The sequence below is a fragment of the Ceratotherium simum genome, chromosome 4 (genome assembly GCF_057802395.1).
Source record: "Ceratotherium simum simum isolate JZ-2026a chromosome 4, ASM5780239v1, whole genome shotgun sequence".
NCBI classification, from domain to species: domain Eukaryota; kingdom Metazoa; phylum Chordata; class Mammalia; order Perissodactyla; family Rhinocerotidae; genus Ceratotherium; species Ceratotherium simum.
Genome location: NC_141903.1, coordinates 33,299,612 through 33,314,067, shown reverse-complemented (window position 1 = coordinate 33,314,067; position 14,456 = coordinate 33,299,612). Strand labels below are relative to the sequence as shown.

The 14,456-nt window shown below is 41.9% G+C and overlaps 1 protein-coding gene across 6 annotated transcripts in view; it reads left to right on the top strand.

Annotated features, from left to right (window-relative positions):
* Positions 1 to 14,456, top strand: part of ARHGAP26 (Rho GTPase activating protein 26) — a 413,779-nt gene that overhangs the window by 302,533 nt on the left and 96,790 nt on the right. For all 6 annotated transcript variants that reach the window (XM_087429620.1, XM_004420043.3, XM_014794952.2 and 3 more), the window contains one exon: positions 5,834 to 5,993. In XM_087429620.1, coding sequence (XP_087285746.1) covers positions 5,834 to 5,993 — 160 coding nt within the window. The remainder of the gene's footprint in view (positions 1 to 5,833; positions 5,994 to 14,456) is intronic.

Sequence of the window (14,456 nt, the reverse complement as noted above, 5' to 3'; positions counted from 1 at the left end):
GGTCTCCATGCAACACACACACATAGTCTGACTTAGTAGAAAACACACAGCCAGTGGTGGTGGTGATTCCCAAGCCCACTCCCCAATATATACTAAGGATGGATTTGAAGTTGGTGAAAGGAACCACATTAACAACCCTAGAAACTAAACTTGCCTGGTTAGCCACAAAAAAAAGTATAGTTCCAGCAGCTTTATTTCCAGTTAATTCTTCTCAGCCCCAGAGCTTGGAGCTTCTGAGAGGGTAGTACAAAGAAAAGTGATATTTATTGCAGCTTAGGTGCCCACCCACTCAACTACTTTCAGAACTGATAAGCTGGGGCCCACCCAGTACCTGCCTGTGTGCTGCAGAGGAGGCACTCCAAGACCATGATCCAGCCCGCAGTCCTGGGGCGCTCGAGAGAAGGGGAGCAGGCGGTATGGAAACGTCCCATGGAATTGACTGTGAACATAATGATTTGGAGGAGAGAGCTCGGCGTGGCCTCCAGTTAGGGGAGTGTCCAGAGCTGGGCTTTCCAGGGAGGTGGGCTTTGGACAGTTAGGGGAGGACTTGCCAGGCAGGCCAGGGCAAGTTGGTGCTCCTGAAGGCAGAGTGAGTTTGGTGGGTTTGCTGAGGCTTCCTGTGAGGCTCTCAGCCTGTCGTGCCAGAGGTGCTTATAAGGAAGTGATGGAAAATAAGTAATGTTACGTTTTGAACTTTCTATAGATTTGAAGTGTTTCATAATTTTTAAAAAAGAAAGAAAGAATAACAAGAAGAGAAATACAGAAAGGTAGGGTTATAGAAGCCCTGGAAATATAGGTGGAGGAGGCAGTACTCCTCGCCCCAGGCAGAAGCAGGCCATTAGAAGTTCCTGGGCGGGACACCAAATGACATCACCAGCTAACAGTGCAGCTTTAAATTGGCGCTTGCTGCTGCTTCTACCGCTGTCATCATCACTGCCTTGACTGCCACCGTGAACAATAGCAGCTATCATTTATTAAGCCATTATTTCATGCCAAGAGATTTACTCACCTAATCTTACTTAATCAGCCTTAAAACTTTATGTGGTAGGTATTATTGCTTCTATTTTACAGGTGAAGAAACAGGTTTAGAGACGCCTGGTGACTTGCCTGCTGTCGTCCAGCTGGGATTTTCTATCTGACTCCATCCATTGTGCTATACTGTCTTCCTTAGCCTTTTTTTCCTTGTTTGTAAATTGGAGATAATATTTGTACTCTATATAGCTAGAGTAGCACTTTTCAAATTGTAGGTCATGGCACATTAGTGGGTTATGAAATCGATTTAGTAGATAAAAAAAGGTAAGAAAATATCAGAATTCATCACACTGTTCCTGAAACTTTTGCTTCTGGCGTGTGTGTGTCTATGTAAGTATATATGTATGTATGCATAAGTGAAATGTTGACGTGGGAAAATATATTTCCTACCATGAGTCATTGTCAGAAAATTTGAGAGCTACTGTTCTAGAGTCATTATGAACGTCAAATAAACATAAAACATTGTTGCAGAACTCCTTGTAAACTCTAAAACACCAGACAAGTCTAAGTTAGTATTATTATTTAACACTGGAAGCTGAAGCAAGCAGATAAAGGATAGCAGATAAATTTGCTATGCTGTTACTCCACCCATTCAGTCCCTCGCAGATAGTGCTAATCTGTCACCACGTTGTGTCCAGTGGAACCAAGACTCAGCTTTGACCTTCCTCGACACAGCACACCAGGCCTCAAGATGAAACCTCTTTGTAAACCTAGCAATAGGCTTATGTCTTGTTGGAGTACAGCAGGACCAGTCTGTGGTTATCAAGTACTGCTTAGCACTTACAGAGCTCTGACTCGCATTTAAACGCTAGGACAATAGATGCAATCCCAATGACAGCGTGGGGGTCTCTGCGTTACAGGCCCCAAAAGAGTTGGCCGCTGTCTCCTCCCCTCCTAACGCTCCTCCACCACCATCCTCATCTGGAAGTGATTTGCCTCCTCCTGCTTCTCAAAGGGCGTCACACCAATCCAGAGTTCCCGTCCATTTTCCCTTGAAACAGAGGTGGCAAGAGGCCTCTCTGCCAAGGCCATTTTCTTTAGAACGTGCGCTTTCTTCAATAATTGCAATTCATGAGGAAACTGCAGAGAACATGGGGCGCAAATGCCCCAACAACTGTCCTGAAGACACGCCCCTCAGGAGGTACACTGCTTCTCAGCTGATAGAGCAAACTCTTAATGGTCACAAAAGGAACTGGGTCTCCCCCAGGTTAAAATTGCATGTGGAACTGTTTCTCTGCAACCTGCAAAGAAAGCCTGTAGAATTGGCTGTTTTCTCAGAAGGCATCACAGAAAAGTCCATGTGGCCCGAGGGATCTGAAAGGCATGTCAGAGACTCCTCCAGTGGAATGTGCAATGCACAAGAAACTTTTGTGTATGGATTTTAAGTCAGGCCTCAACATGACATTCTGGACTGTATGAGACAGAGCTCAAGCAGCTCAATTACCAACCCAGAAGGCAGGCTCTTGGTGTTTTCTAGACCTCGCTAATGAATGAGTCCCGTGGCCTCTGCTGGACAGGCTTCCCAGTGCTCTGCCAGCCTCCCTCCCACACATCTGTAAATTTGTCAAGCTATAATAGATGGCTGGTGCCAGCAGACGCTGAGGTCTAGGCCTTTCTCTTCGGATACATAGAGATTTCAAGCTATTAATAATTCATTCTGGAGTAATGAACATAGCCATACCAAGTTGTGAGCAGTAATAATCAAGTGACAGATCAATTTATTACTTCACTATGCCAAAAGATAATGGTAGTTAGTCATGAAAGGTGCAACTTTTTTCCTCAAAAGTTTCATAAGACTTAGATCAATGTGTTTTTTAAGTTCTAAAATAAAATGGATCATTAAAAAGGAAATGAATTATATTGGGTAGCCTCAAGCATACTTATATTCAGAGTTACTTATCCGGAATTACTGTACTTTTTTTCCAAATGCCTTTGGGCATTGGGGCCTGTAAATCAGAGTAATTATTACTCATTAATTAAATCTGAGAAATAGAACACAGCTCCAGACTCTGAAAAGAGACGTTGGGATAGTTAAGATACATTCCCAAAAAATCATCAATAATAATATGAGGTTTTATGAGTAAGTAGCTACGTTGAGAATAATTGTTTTATGTCTACTCAGAAGCTCCTATCATCTTTTATACCTAGTGAAGATTTACTGTGCTTCTCCTGGGCCAGCAGGCACGGTGCTCAGGGCTGGTGGTACCACCTAAAATAAGCGCAGTCTCTATCTTAAGGCAGCAGTAGAGACATTAATAACGTGTAATAAATACAGGAGCAGGCCAACACTACTGCCTTCATTGAGGGGTGGAGGACTGAGGAAAGACTAGACAGAGACTGCAGAAAGGAAGGGACCCATTGGAGCTGAGCCTTACAGATCAACAGTTTGCCAAGCAAAGAAAGAAGAGTAAGAACACGCCAGGCAGAGGAATGACAAAGGCAGATAGGTGTGAACGTGGAAAGAAAATGGATAGTGAATTATTATAATCATAACAATGACCACACTTCCCATGCATCATCACCTTGAATCTGCACAGCCTCATGAAGTAGGTGTATTATTCACCCCAGCCCCACCCCTTTTTTTCAAGAGGAAGAACCCAAAGCTTAGACATATTGAGTCCCTTGCCCAGGGACCCAGAGCTGAGAGGTGGCAGAGGAGGAGTTAGAGGTGAGTGGGAAAAAGTGTGCTGTTTCATAAGAATTTAGACTTTATATTAAAAACAGTGGAGCCCACCAAGGGTTTATAATCACCATTACCAGAACAGTCAAACAACAGAAGCATTGCTAAACACTTTACATATGCTGTGTCATTGTGTTCGCTCCCAACAACCCAGGGAGGTGTAGGGCCATTGTAGTTTCCAGCAGAGGAATGACATGATCGGAGCTGAGTTTTAAACAGTAACTGCTGGTAGCAGGTGTGATAAAGCTGAACCTAGAGATTCTAGTTAGGGAAACTAGTTAGGAGTCTCTTGCTTTAGTCAGATGTAGTGTTGAAAAGCGTGATGGTGAAAAATGATCGTCATCCAAACCATGTATTTTTATATTGGTCTGCAATTTAAAGGTTCTTTCATACATAAATAGCTTGTTGATTCATTTGCACAAGGGACTTTTGTGACAAGACTTTTTAAGTCTACTGACTCAGCTCATTTGGGAAGGGAAGCATAAGGGCATGGAATTCACTTCCTGCGCACAGGAGCTGATGTTGAAAGTAGTGATGTTACGAGCAGCTTGTAAATATGCATACTTGCTGATTGACTGAGGCACAGAACCGAAGTCTTTACCCCTTGCCAGGTGACAACTTGACCATCTGCATTAACTCTTTCAGACTAGAAATGTGATGCAGTTCTTGGTAACATGGAAAACTATAAGTAAAATCAGGAGATTCAGCTAGAACTCAAAAAATGTTTGTAAAATATTTTCTGGTGGACCAGAATCAGGCCAGGATATCAGTGGCAACTTTCCTTGCTGCAGGTGTTGCTTAGCAGTCAAAAAGCAAATTCTCCTCCTAGCTGGGCTGTTCCATGGTTAAAGTGTCATCCCCCTAACCACCCCCTGCCCCCTTTTAGAGGAGGAAGTTTTTATGAAATTAGACTTTCAGCCCTAGAAATTATAGAAAAGTACACATGTGCTGATGAAATTGGTTGATGTAGTATTTCAGTAAAGGCTCAGTTTCAAAACCAGCACTTAAGTCAGTAGAACCTCTTTTCCTCCTACAAAATAGAAGTATACAGGAGAAACAGTGCAGGCATTTATAGAATTGTGTGAAAAAATACTCAGTATAAATAGCACTAAATGCTAGGGAGGTATGTCTGTACAAACTGCCGTCTCTGCCCAATTTCTCTCCAGTTTCGTGTAATGAATAGTTTCCTTCTTCTAACAAGTGATTTAGGGGAACCCCTAATATTTTCTTAACAATACTGAATTCCCTTAACTTTTAACTTATTTGTTGTCAATAGGTAATTTGTGTATTTTTACAGGCATGGTCAGCAAATGAATAATTAACTTTTATGGCTAGGTCATGGTGGCCTGGGTATGGAGTTCAGATATATGTTTTGAGTAGTTGTTTATCTAAAAATATGTGTGTGTTTAGCAAATTACTCAACCCAGCTACTGTTGGCCCTGTGTGTTCCTTAGACTTGAGTATAAGTGACAATATAAACACAGCCATGTACATGGATCTACAGTAGTGCATTTTTCTGTTTATGCCACATATTTCACTTAAAGTGAGCCACATGTTTAATGTGATGGGGCTTTAATACTTTGAGCCTAAAGTGCTGAATTTCCTGACTTCATTTTAAATATCCAGATCAACCCGTTTTAAAAATTAGGTCTATTTTGTGCCATGTTTACAAATGTATTAAAGCCATCAAGGGTTTTTATATTTGCACTAGAGAAAATGCTAATGATCACAGTGGTTTTAGCAGCAGCCAAGTATAAAAGTTGTAACTAAGAGGGATTAGCAGTTACCAGGACTTGCAGAACAGGGATTCAGATGTGCAAAGGTTCACATTTTAGAAGGCAGCTGCTTTGGCTGGTTGGTTGTTTTAGGCAAAATGGAAATGGTATGGATTGTCACATCCTGGAATAGCAAAATAGCCTGAACACTGAAGATTTCTGAAACTTTGGTAGACGAAAATGTGAGGAGAAAAGTCTCTCTTTGGACTCCAAGGGCACTAAAAGATGTCCCAAGGTCTGGCTCCTACTGGATGAGGAACCTAAAGATAGGAAGGGTACAGGGGTGTCAGCTGTCTATTCGTACACTATTTCTCTCATTTGTGCCTTTTCTTTTCCTTCCTCTCAGTGTTGCTAACAACCATAAGCAGAATTTGATGACGGTGGCAAACCTTGGCGTGGTGTTTGGACCCACCCTGCTGCGGCCTCAGGAAGAAACAGTAGCAGCCATCATGGATATCAAATTTCAGAACATTGTCATTGAGATCCTAATAGAAAATCATGAAAAGGTAATATATAATTGGTCGCTGTGAGTGAAGAGTTTACCTTGGAGGAAGCTGAGTTGGAACTGGCATTCAGGGTTAACTCGGGTTCCCACTGAAGTTGCTGATAGTGGTGGTGATGGTGCTGATGATAATCATCTCATGATGACAGCAGTGGCAACAATGGTTATGAGGGCAACAATAGTGGTTATGGTTGCGACAGTGGTGGGCAACACTTATTGAGCATTTATTCTGTACCAGGAACTGTGCTAGGCACTTTATGTATGTTGTCCTTTTATCCTAACTACAATCTGATGAAGAAGGTACTATTATGAACCTCATTTTGAAAATGGCCTTTGCCCATTTTTTTTTCTTGGCTGTCCTCTTATGAATTTGTAAGAGTTTTTTTTATATTAGGGATAGTAAACTATTTTTATTTGCGTTGCAAGTATTTTTCCTAATCTGTACTTTGCCTTTTGGTTTTATAAATGGTGTATTTTTTCAGTGTGTATGTGTGTGTGGTCTGTCTTTCCCTTTAGGGCACTGGAGTTTCTGTTCTTTCTTAAGAAGATCTCCTTCACCCCATATAATGAGGTGTGTCAACACAGAGCTGCTCTTACAAAACTGGGGTAGGGGACATGAAGCTTCACCCATCTGTCCCATCCCAGCTCCTAGTAGCAAATCCCTATGAAGCTTCTCAGAACTTGTAGGGTCCCTTAGGGTACTATTTGATAGCCACAGCTCTGGGATCTAATAAAAAATGCTGGTCCTCCTAAATAAAATCTTTACCTAGAATGGTGGATTAATTGTGCTGCAAAATAAGTCTAGAATCTGACCACTTCTCACCACCTGCCCTGATAACACTCTAACATAAGCTACCATCATCTCTGGTCTGGAATTTTACAAGAGCCTCTAATTTGTTTCCCTGCTCCCACCCTTGTCCTATCTATTCTGATATCAGCCACCAAAGTGACATTTTTTTTTTGCTGAGGATTTACCCTGAGCTAACATCTGTGCCAGTCTTCTTCTGTTTTGTATGTGGGTCGCTGCCACAGGATGGCCTCCAGTGAGTGGTGTAGGTCCACACCTGGGAACCAAATCTGGGCCACCGAAGCAGAGCACACCAAACTTAACGATTAGGCCCTGAGATTTTTTAAATATTAAGTCAGATCGTGTCAGTTGTCTGCTAAGAACCATCCAATGGCTTCCCATTTCATTGAGTGGAAGGCAGAGCCTTCCAAGAGCCTAGAAGGTCCCACATGGTCTCTGCTCTCCCCACTGTTACTCACCTCATCTCATTTCGTACTGCCTCTCTTTTATTTCACTTCTGCAGCCACCTTGACTGCCTTGCTGTTCTTGCACACACCACACATTCCTGCCGCAAGGCCTTTGCAGTTGCTGTTCCTGGTACACTCTTCCTCTATAACTACATAGCATGTTTCCTCACCTCTTTCAGGCCTTCTAAGTGAGGCCTACCTCGATCTTCCGTTTAAAATTGCCGATAGTCCCGTCCTCCAGCACTCCCCCTCCCCTTGACCCTGCTTTCTCTCTCTCTCCATAGCACTTACCACTTTCTAGCATATTGTATAATTTACTTATTAATTAGATCTGTTGCCTTTCTGACCTCCACTTGAGTGTATGCTTCATGAGAGCAGGGACTTTTGTCTGTTCTGTTCCCTGCTTTCTCCCAGGCACTCAGTAGGCAGTCAGTACATGTGTGTTGGATGAGTGAATGGGCTCTTCTGGTAGCTAGCCTCCAAAATGACTCCCAGTACCCTTGTCTCCTGGTATTCACTCCCTTGTGTAGTCCCCTTCAACTATGAATAGGGGATCCCAATGTGATCAATAGGAATTGGTCAGTAGGAAAATGATCCCAGTGTGATCAATAGGATATTGCAAAGTAATAGAGTGTAACTTTGAACACGAGTCATAAAAGACTTCGCAGCATTTTCCTTGGTTTCTGGGTTTGCTTGCTCTGAGGGAAGCAAGCTACCATGTTCTGAGGGTAGTCACACAGCTTTGTGGGGAGCAAGTGAGGCTTCCTGCCAACAACCAGACTGACTTGCCAGCCATGTGAGTGAGCCACTTTGGAAGTGAATCCTCCAGCCCTGGTCAAGCCATCAGATGATGCAGCCCTGACTGACATCTTGAGTGCAACCTCGGAAGAAACCCTGAGTCAGAACCACCAAGCTAAAAGCTAAGCCTCTCCTGAATTCCTGACCCACAGAGACTGGGAAAGATAATAAATGCTTTAAGCCACCAAGTTTTTGGGGTAATTTGTTATAGGGCATTAATAACTACTCAAGAACCTTTGAATATAAACTTTCAAAAAAGAACAGAGGTACCCTGCTAAGTTGTTTAAGCAGCATAGCCCCCTCTTACATGGTTAATAAAGAGATATATAAATCAAGTGATTTATTTGAAGAAATTATCTTCTATCAAGAACTTTGGACCTTTATCCAACCACCTCCCTCGGATATAGTAAATCAGGTATAGGAGAATTTTATGTTATATGAGGAACTTGTGAAAAAAGAATGTAATCAAATAGCAGTTAATTACGTGGTTTCTAAAGACAAACCACTTGGATTCAAATCTGCTACCTCTTATTAGCTGTGTGTGTGTGAGCAGATTACTTAACCTCTCTATGCTCATAAAATTACTTTCAGTACTGTCTAACTGCTGTAAAAAACAACCCAAGAAGATCACTGACTTAGGACAATAGGAGTTTATCTCTTACTCACTGCGGGCATTCTGTGGGTGGCTTCCTGTGTGGTCATTCAGCAACCCAGCTTCCTTCCATCTTGTGGCTCTGCCTTCTGCTCTGCAGATTTCTGCAATCAGCCAGTTGATGGGGGAAATGAGAGAGCATGGAAGATTGGGTAAGATTGTATGGGTCAAGCCTAGAAGATGCTTTCCTTATTTTTTTCCACATTCCATTGGCCAGAACTTAGTCACAAGGCCACATCTAACTGCACGTAAGGCTGGGAAAGCAACCTAACTGTGTACTCAGAGGAAAGAGAAGCAAATTGGATGACCAAATAGCCAGTGTGCCACATTCCTTCAATTGTGTCTGTTGTGAGGATTAAATAAGGTGATTTATGTAAAGTACTTAGCCAAGAATCTGGTATGTAGTAACATTCAGTAACTGTAAGCCATTGTTTTTAGCAGTCTCAACAGAATTCTCTGAAAATAGAGCTCAAGTCCATGTCTGAATATCATATGTGCCCCACTCCCCAAATAGTACTTTTATAACTTAATCTTAAATAAAATAATGTTAAATGTTGAGACAGATCTCTAAGCTGTAAGCAGTTTGATTATGTTTCATGTCCCTAAAGGGCATACTCAAACTTACAGCAGGCAGTATCTAATGGTTTTTGAACTATAACTGTTTTTGGTGTCCTTGGGCATTCAAGGCCAGAAAACATATTTGAAAGCAGCATGATAGAAAAAAAGACCGGATACTGCTAATAACAATATTGAAACTTGTGTAAACAAGCAGCCATCCTGCCTTGAGCACAAAGTATAGAAATAGAAATGAAATATGAATTGCATGGCCAGGCCTGTAAGTATACAGGCAAGAACTGTTGAAAATACTCATCTGGTTGGTAGATTATAAATTATATTACTCTCTGCTGTGTGTTTGATGAGGTGCATATTAAAAGAGTATTACAGTGCTTCGTTATGTGTTCTTTTTTGTTAGTCTGTGCCAGAGAGTGGGATGAATCACAGTGAGATTTATATTCTTGTGGGAGCCGATGAAAGAGTGTGAGTGAAAACATTCCTGGGATGAAGGCTGCATCAGAGTGTATGTCTCCAGTCCTGAGGGAGCTAGTGTACCACCTTGATAGAGCTTTTTAATTTGGAGTCCATGATGGGCCCAGGTTATGTGCAAAACCCTTGTATATGTACATTATTTCGGAGAGAAAGTCCTTAATGTTCATTAGGTTTGCCTTTCTGGTAAAAACAGCTTAGAATAAAGGAGCTTGACTCCTTTTTATTTTTATTTTTTTAATTTTTATTTTTTATCTTTTTTGTGAGGAAGAGCAGCCCTGAGCTAACATCCATGCTAATCCTCCCCTTTTTACTGAGGAAGACTGGCTCTGTGCTAACATCTATTGCCAATCCTCCTCCTTTTTTTCCCCAAAGCCCCAGTGGATAGTTGTATGTCACAGTTGCACATCCTTCTAGTTGCTGTATGTGGGACGCAGCCTCAGCATGGCTGGAGAAGCAGTGCGTGGTGCGCGCCCGGGATCCGAACCCGGGCCACCAGTAGCGGAGCACGCACGCTTAACCGCTAAGCCACGGGGCCGGCCCTTGACTCCTTTTTAAATGGAGCTTCAGGCCTGGTCTGCTATAAAGTGAGCAGAGACTGCCTTAGCCTCCTTCGGAAGCCTGTGATGTTCGCCTCACAGGCATCCTAAGCATCCATATCCGTGCTCTGGCTCCTGACTTGCTGGAGAGAATGCTTTGGATCTCCTATCAATAAAACTTAACTTTAGCCGTCAAATCCAGAGCATTTTTATGTCCTCAGGTGAATATTGTCAGAGGCTTGTTCTTTAAAATCCACAATATTAAGATCTTAGGTGACAATATTTAATGAGCATTCCCTTGGCCTTGACTATAGTTTTCCAGAAACATATACATACAAGTGTCCTGGAGTGACTGCTTTTCTAGCCTTAGTGTCAGAAGCTGGACAAAATCCTGAAACCCTACTTGAAGAAATGCTTTCCAACAGCATGTTTTCAAGCTGTTCCCCCACATGAAACATGTGATAGCATATGCCGTCTTGCTTGAAACAAGCCCTAATACAGACCTTAAATGTATGTCCCCTACAGTTACTGGCATAATAGTCTCTCATGTTGTTAAGAACATTTTATATAAGGGGTTTACTTTGGGCCTTGGAGTAAAATTGGGAGGGATCTAGAAATAAATAGACAATGGTACTGAAAGTGGGTGTAGAAACCCAGGCATCTAGCCCTTAAAGCCACTCAGAAAGAGAGCAAGGGAGAGAGAGGAAACCACATAAGATGCCTGTTTCGGTTATCTACTGCTGCCTGACAAATCATCTCCAAACCTAGTGACTAAAACAGCAATGACTTTTTTTGCTCACAATTCTGTGGGTCAGAAATTTTGGGAGGAGTCCCATATGGTATCAACTAGGGTGGTTTGACTGCGGGTGGAGGATCCAAGATGGCCTTACTCCACATATCTGGGATCTGATACTAGCTGTTGGCTGGGACACCTTGATCCTCCTCCACATGGCCTCTCTCTCCATGAGATCTCTCATCATTCAGTAGTCTAGGCCATACTTCCAAGAGGGCAGACACAGAAGCCTCAAGGCCAGGCATTTGTGACAACATGGATGGACAGTGAGGGTATAATGCAAAGTGAAATAAGTCAGAGGGAGAAGGTCAAATACCGTATGATTTCCTTCATTAAGTAGTAGATAATAACAACAAACAAACACACAGAGACAGAGATTGGATTGGTGGTTACCAGAGGGGAAGGGGGGAGGGAGGAGGGTGAAAGGGATAATTCGGTACATGTGTGTGGTGATGGGTTGTAATTAGTATTTTGGTGGTGAACATCGTAATCTATGCAGAAATAGAAGTATAATGATGTACACCTGAAATTTTTACAATGTTATAAACCAATGTTACTACAATAAACAAAAAAGTAAAAAAAAAAGAGACCTAGGCCTGGAGAAAACAAAATGTCCCTTCAGCTACATTCTGTTGGTCAAAGCAAGTTACAAGTCCAGCCGAATTGAAGGTGCTGGAAAGGATGGGAGGAACAATGTGCACATAGAGGCGTGGAAGGAATCGTTGGCTGCCATCTCTGCAGACAATCTACCATAACGCTCACTCCCCATCACTGGCAGGCTTGCATATAGTTCCTATTGGAGAAAGCTTTGCTTTCTTATTAGCGGCTTGTGCTGAACACAGGCAACTCCTCAGTATTTCTTATAGGAAGTGCTCTTCTGTTTCTCCTCAGCATTGCCGGTTTTTGTACAACCAGGGACACCATTCGTTTGGTGGTAGTGACAAGTTCAGTCCTCACATACCCTTTGTAAGCGTCAGCATGGAGAGCTAACTCATCAGTGTCTGAAACTGGAAGAACATCTTTGTCTTTAAAATTGACATTTAAGAGAGAGAGAGAGAGGGAATACTTTCCAGCCAGAAAATTCAGTTTCTTTTACCTGATGAAACACTTTTTTTTAAGAGAAGGGAAAACACTTCTGTGTTTTAACTGGGTGAAGCATATGGTCTCCTCTCTCTCTCTCTCCCCCACCCCCCTCTCTCACTCATCTCCTCTCTCCTTGTTTAATAAGAATTAACACTAGGCATTCAGCCCAAGGGTTATAAATGAGGATGAACTCCTTTTTGTTGTCATCAGCACATCCTCACACCCTCAAGATGGCAGCTGTTTGTCCAGAAACATCCCCTGCTGAGCATCTCTTTTCACAGAGAACCCATTTCTATCTCTGTCATCAGAGCCTTAGTGATGTGTTTCACACAGATCTTCAGTTTGGTCATATTAAGCACGTTAACCATATACTTACCCTGTCAATGATGCTCCGGAAACTCGGTCCTTCACCTCCTCTGGCAGACCCTGGGAGGGAAGCAATATTTGGAACAGTTGTAGGAAATAAACATCCCGGACTAAGTGGAGGCAAAGAGGAAGGAGCCAGAAGATGTGTTATTATGTTTGGGGGCTCATGGTGGTTTTTCTTTTTCTGTGTTGGTAATACGTACTGATTTATTTATTTACTCAGTTAAAGGTAATGGATCTTTTTAATGTACGTAGTCTGGAAGTAATAATAATAATAATGATTGCAGTAGCTAACTTTTACTTATAGCTTGTTGTTCACAAGATATTGGGCTAAGCAGCTTTATATCCATCATAGCATTTAATTTTCATAGCAACACTATAAGGTCAATATTTTTAGCCCTATTTTACAAATTATGAACCTGAAGTGCAGAGTTTTAAGAAACAGCTTGTTAGGAGGGGAACAAGGGCTGAACTTAGGACCACTTTCACAAGCCAAGCTATTAAAATGTGCTCTAGTTAACCTCTATTCAATGCAATAAAGGTTTATTGAGCATCTACAGTTGGCTGAAGATAAATAAGATGGGACCTTTTTTCCAAGGCTCTCCTGTTTTATCAGGTATAACTAACCATGATACAATGCACTGTCACATTCAGTAAGATGAATGAAGTGTATGGCACCTCTGAGGAGAAATTTCTTTCTTTCTTTCTTTTTTTTTTTTTTGGTGAGGAAGATTAGCCCTGAGCTAACATCTGTTGCGAATCCTCCTCTTTTTGCTGAGGAAGATTGGCCCTGGGCTAACATCCGTGCCCATCTTCCTCTATTTTTATGTAGGACGCCTGCCACAGCGTGGCCTGACAAGCAGTACATAGGTCCGCACCCAGGATCCGAACCTGCGAACCCCGGGCTGCCTGAAGCGGAGTGCGTAAACTTAACCACTATGCCACCGGGTCAGCCCTGAGGAAAAATAATTTAATTCTGCTCGTATTGGGCTCTGACAGATAAATAGATGTTTTCTAGGCAGAAAAGAGGGGAGACAGGAGGGACAGCCTTCCTGGGGAACATTAATCAATTAATCAACATTAATCAGTTTGCCCGTTTAAAATGACATGGTTGTGAAAGAACTATGGATTACGTGTTAGTAGGTGGTGGGAGATGATGCCACACAGTTGGATTTAGCCCATTTGTCAAGGGTCTTGAAAGTTATAGAAAAGGGTTTGCATTTGCTCCTAAAAAATGGGAGCTGTCAGAGGTTTCCAAGTAGAGGGGTGAAATGATTATATCAGCTCTTTAGAAACACATCCCAGGAAGCTGAACCAAATTGTACTCTGTTGATATCAAAATCACTCATTAAATAAATACTAAACCATAGAGTTGACCATACTCTTGTAAACTTGTGGCTTATTCAGAGAGTGTAACTTTTGACCTAAAGCCTTTACTTATTATAAGGTAGAGTAAGATCCTAATGGCTTTTATTTGGTTCTTCTTCCCAGTCTTCCTAAAGACAAATACTAACTCATGGCATCATTTCCCATCAATGAGTCCATACCCTGGACTCTACTTGGATTATATGAGAGCAAAAGAAGAATAGACTTGAGAGTCTGGCTCTTTTTACCTGTAGTCGAGTTTCAGGGTTGAAAGTTCAAAGGGCCAAGATTTTGGCTTCTTCCATGCTTGTTTTTACCTTTAGGGTAATGATCAATTATTTAAAATTACTATTTCTGTATAGACACAGTCTTTTCCCAGCTCCCAGCTTATCACTCTGAGCCTTAAAACATCAAGTAGGCCAATACTTGGGGTTATAGTGGAAGTTACCAATATTTATATGCTTCTAGTTAAGATTTTAAAACAAAATATTGAATGCTGCCATTGTCCAAGATACTCCAAAGCCCAGAAGTTCTGCTTTTTCTTTCAAGGTTTTCCTTTTATTTATTTTTTTA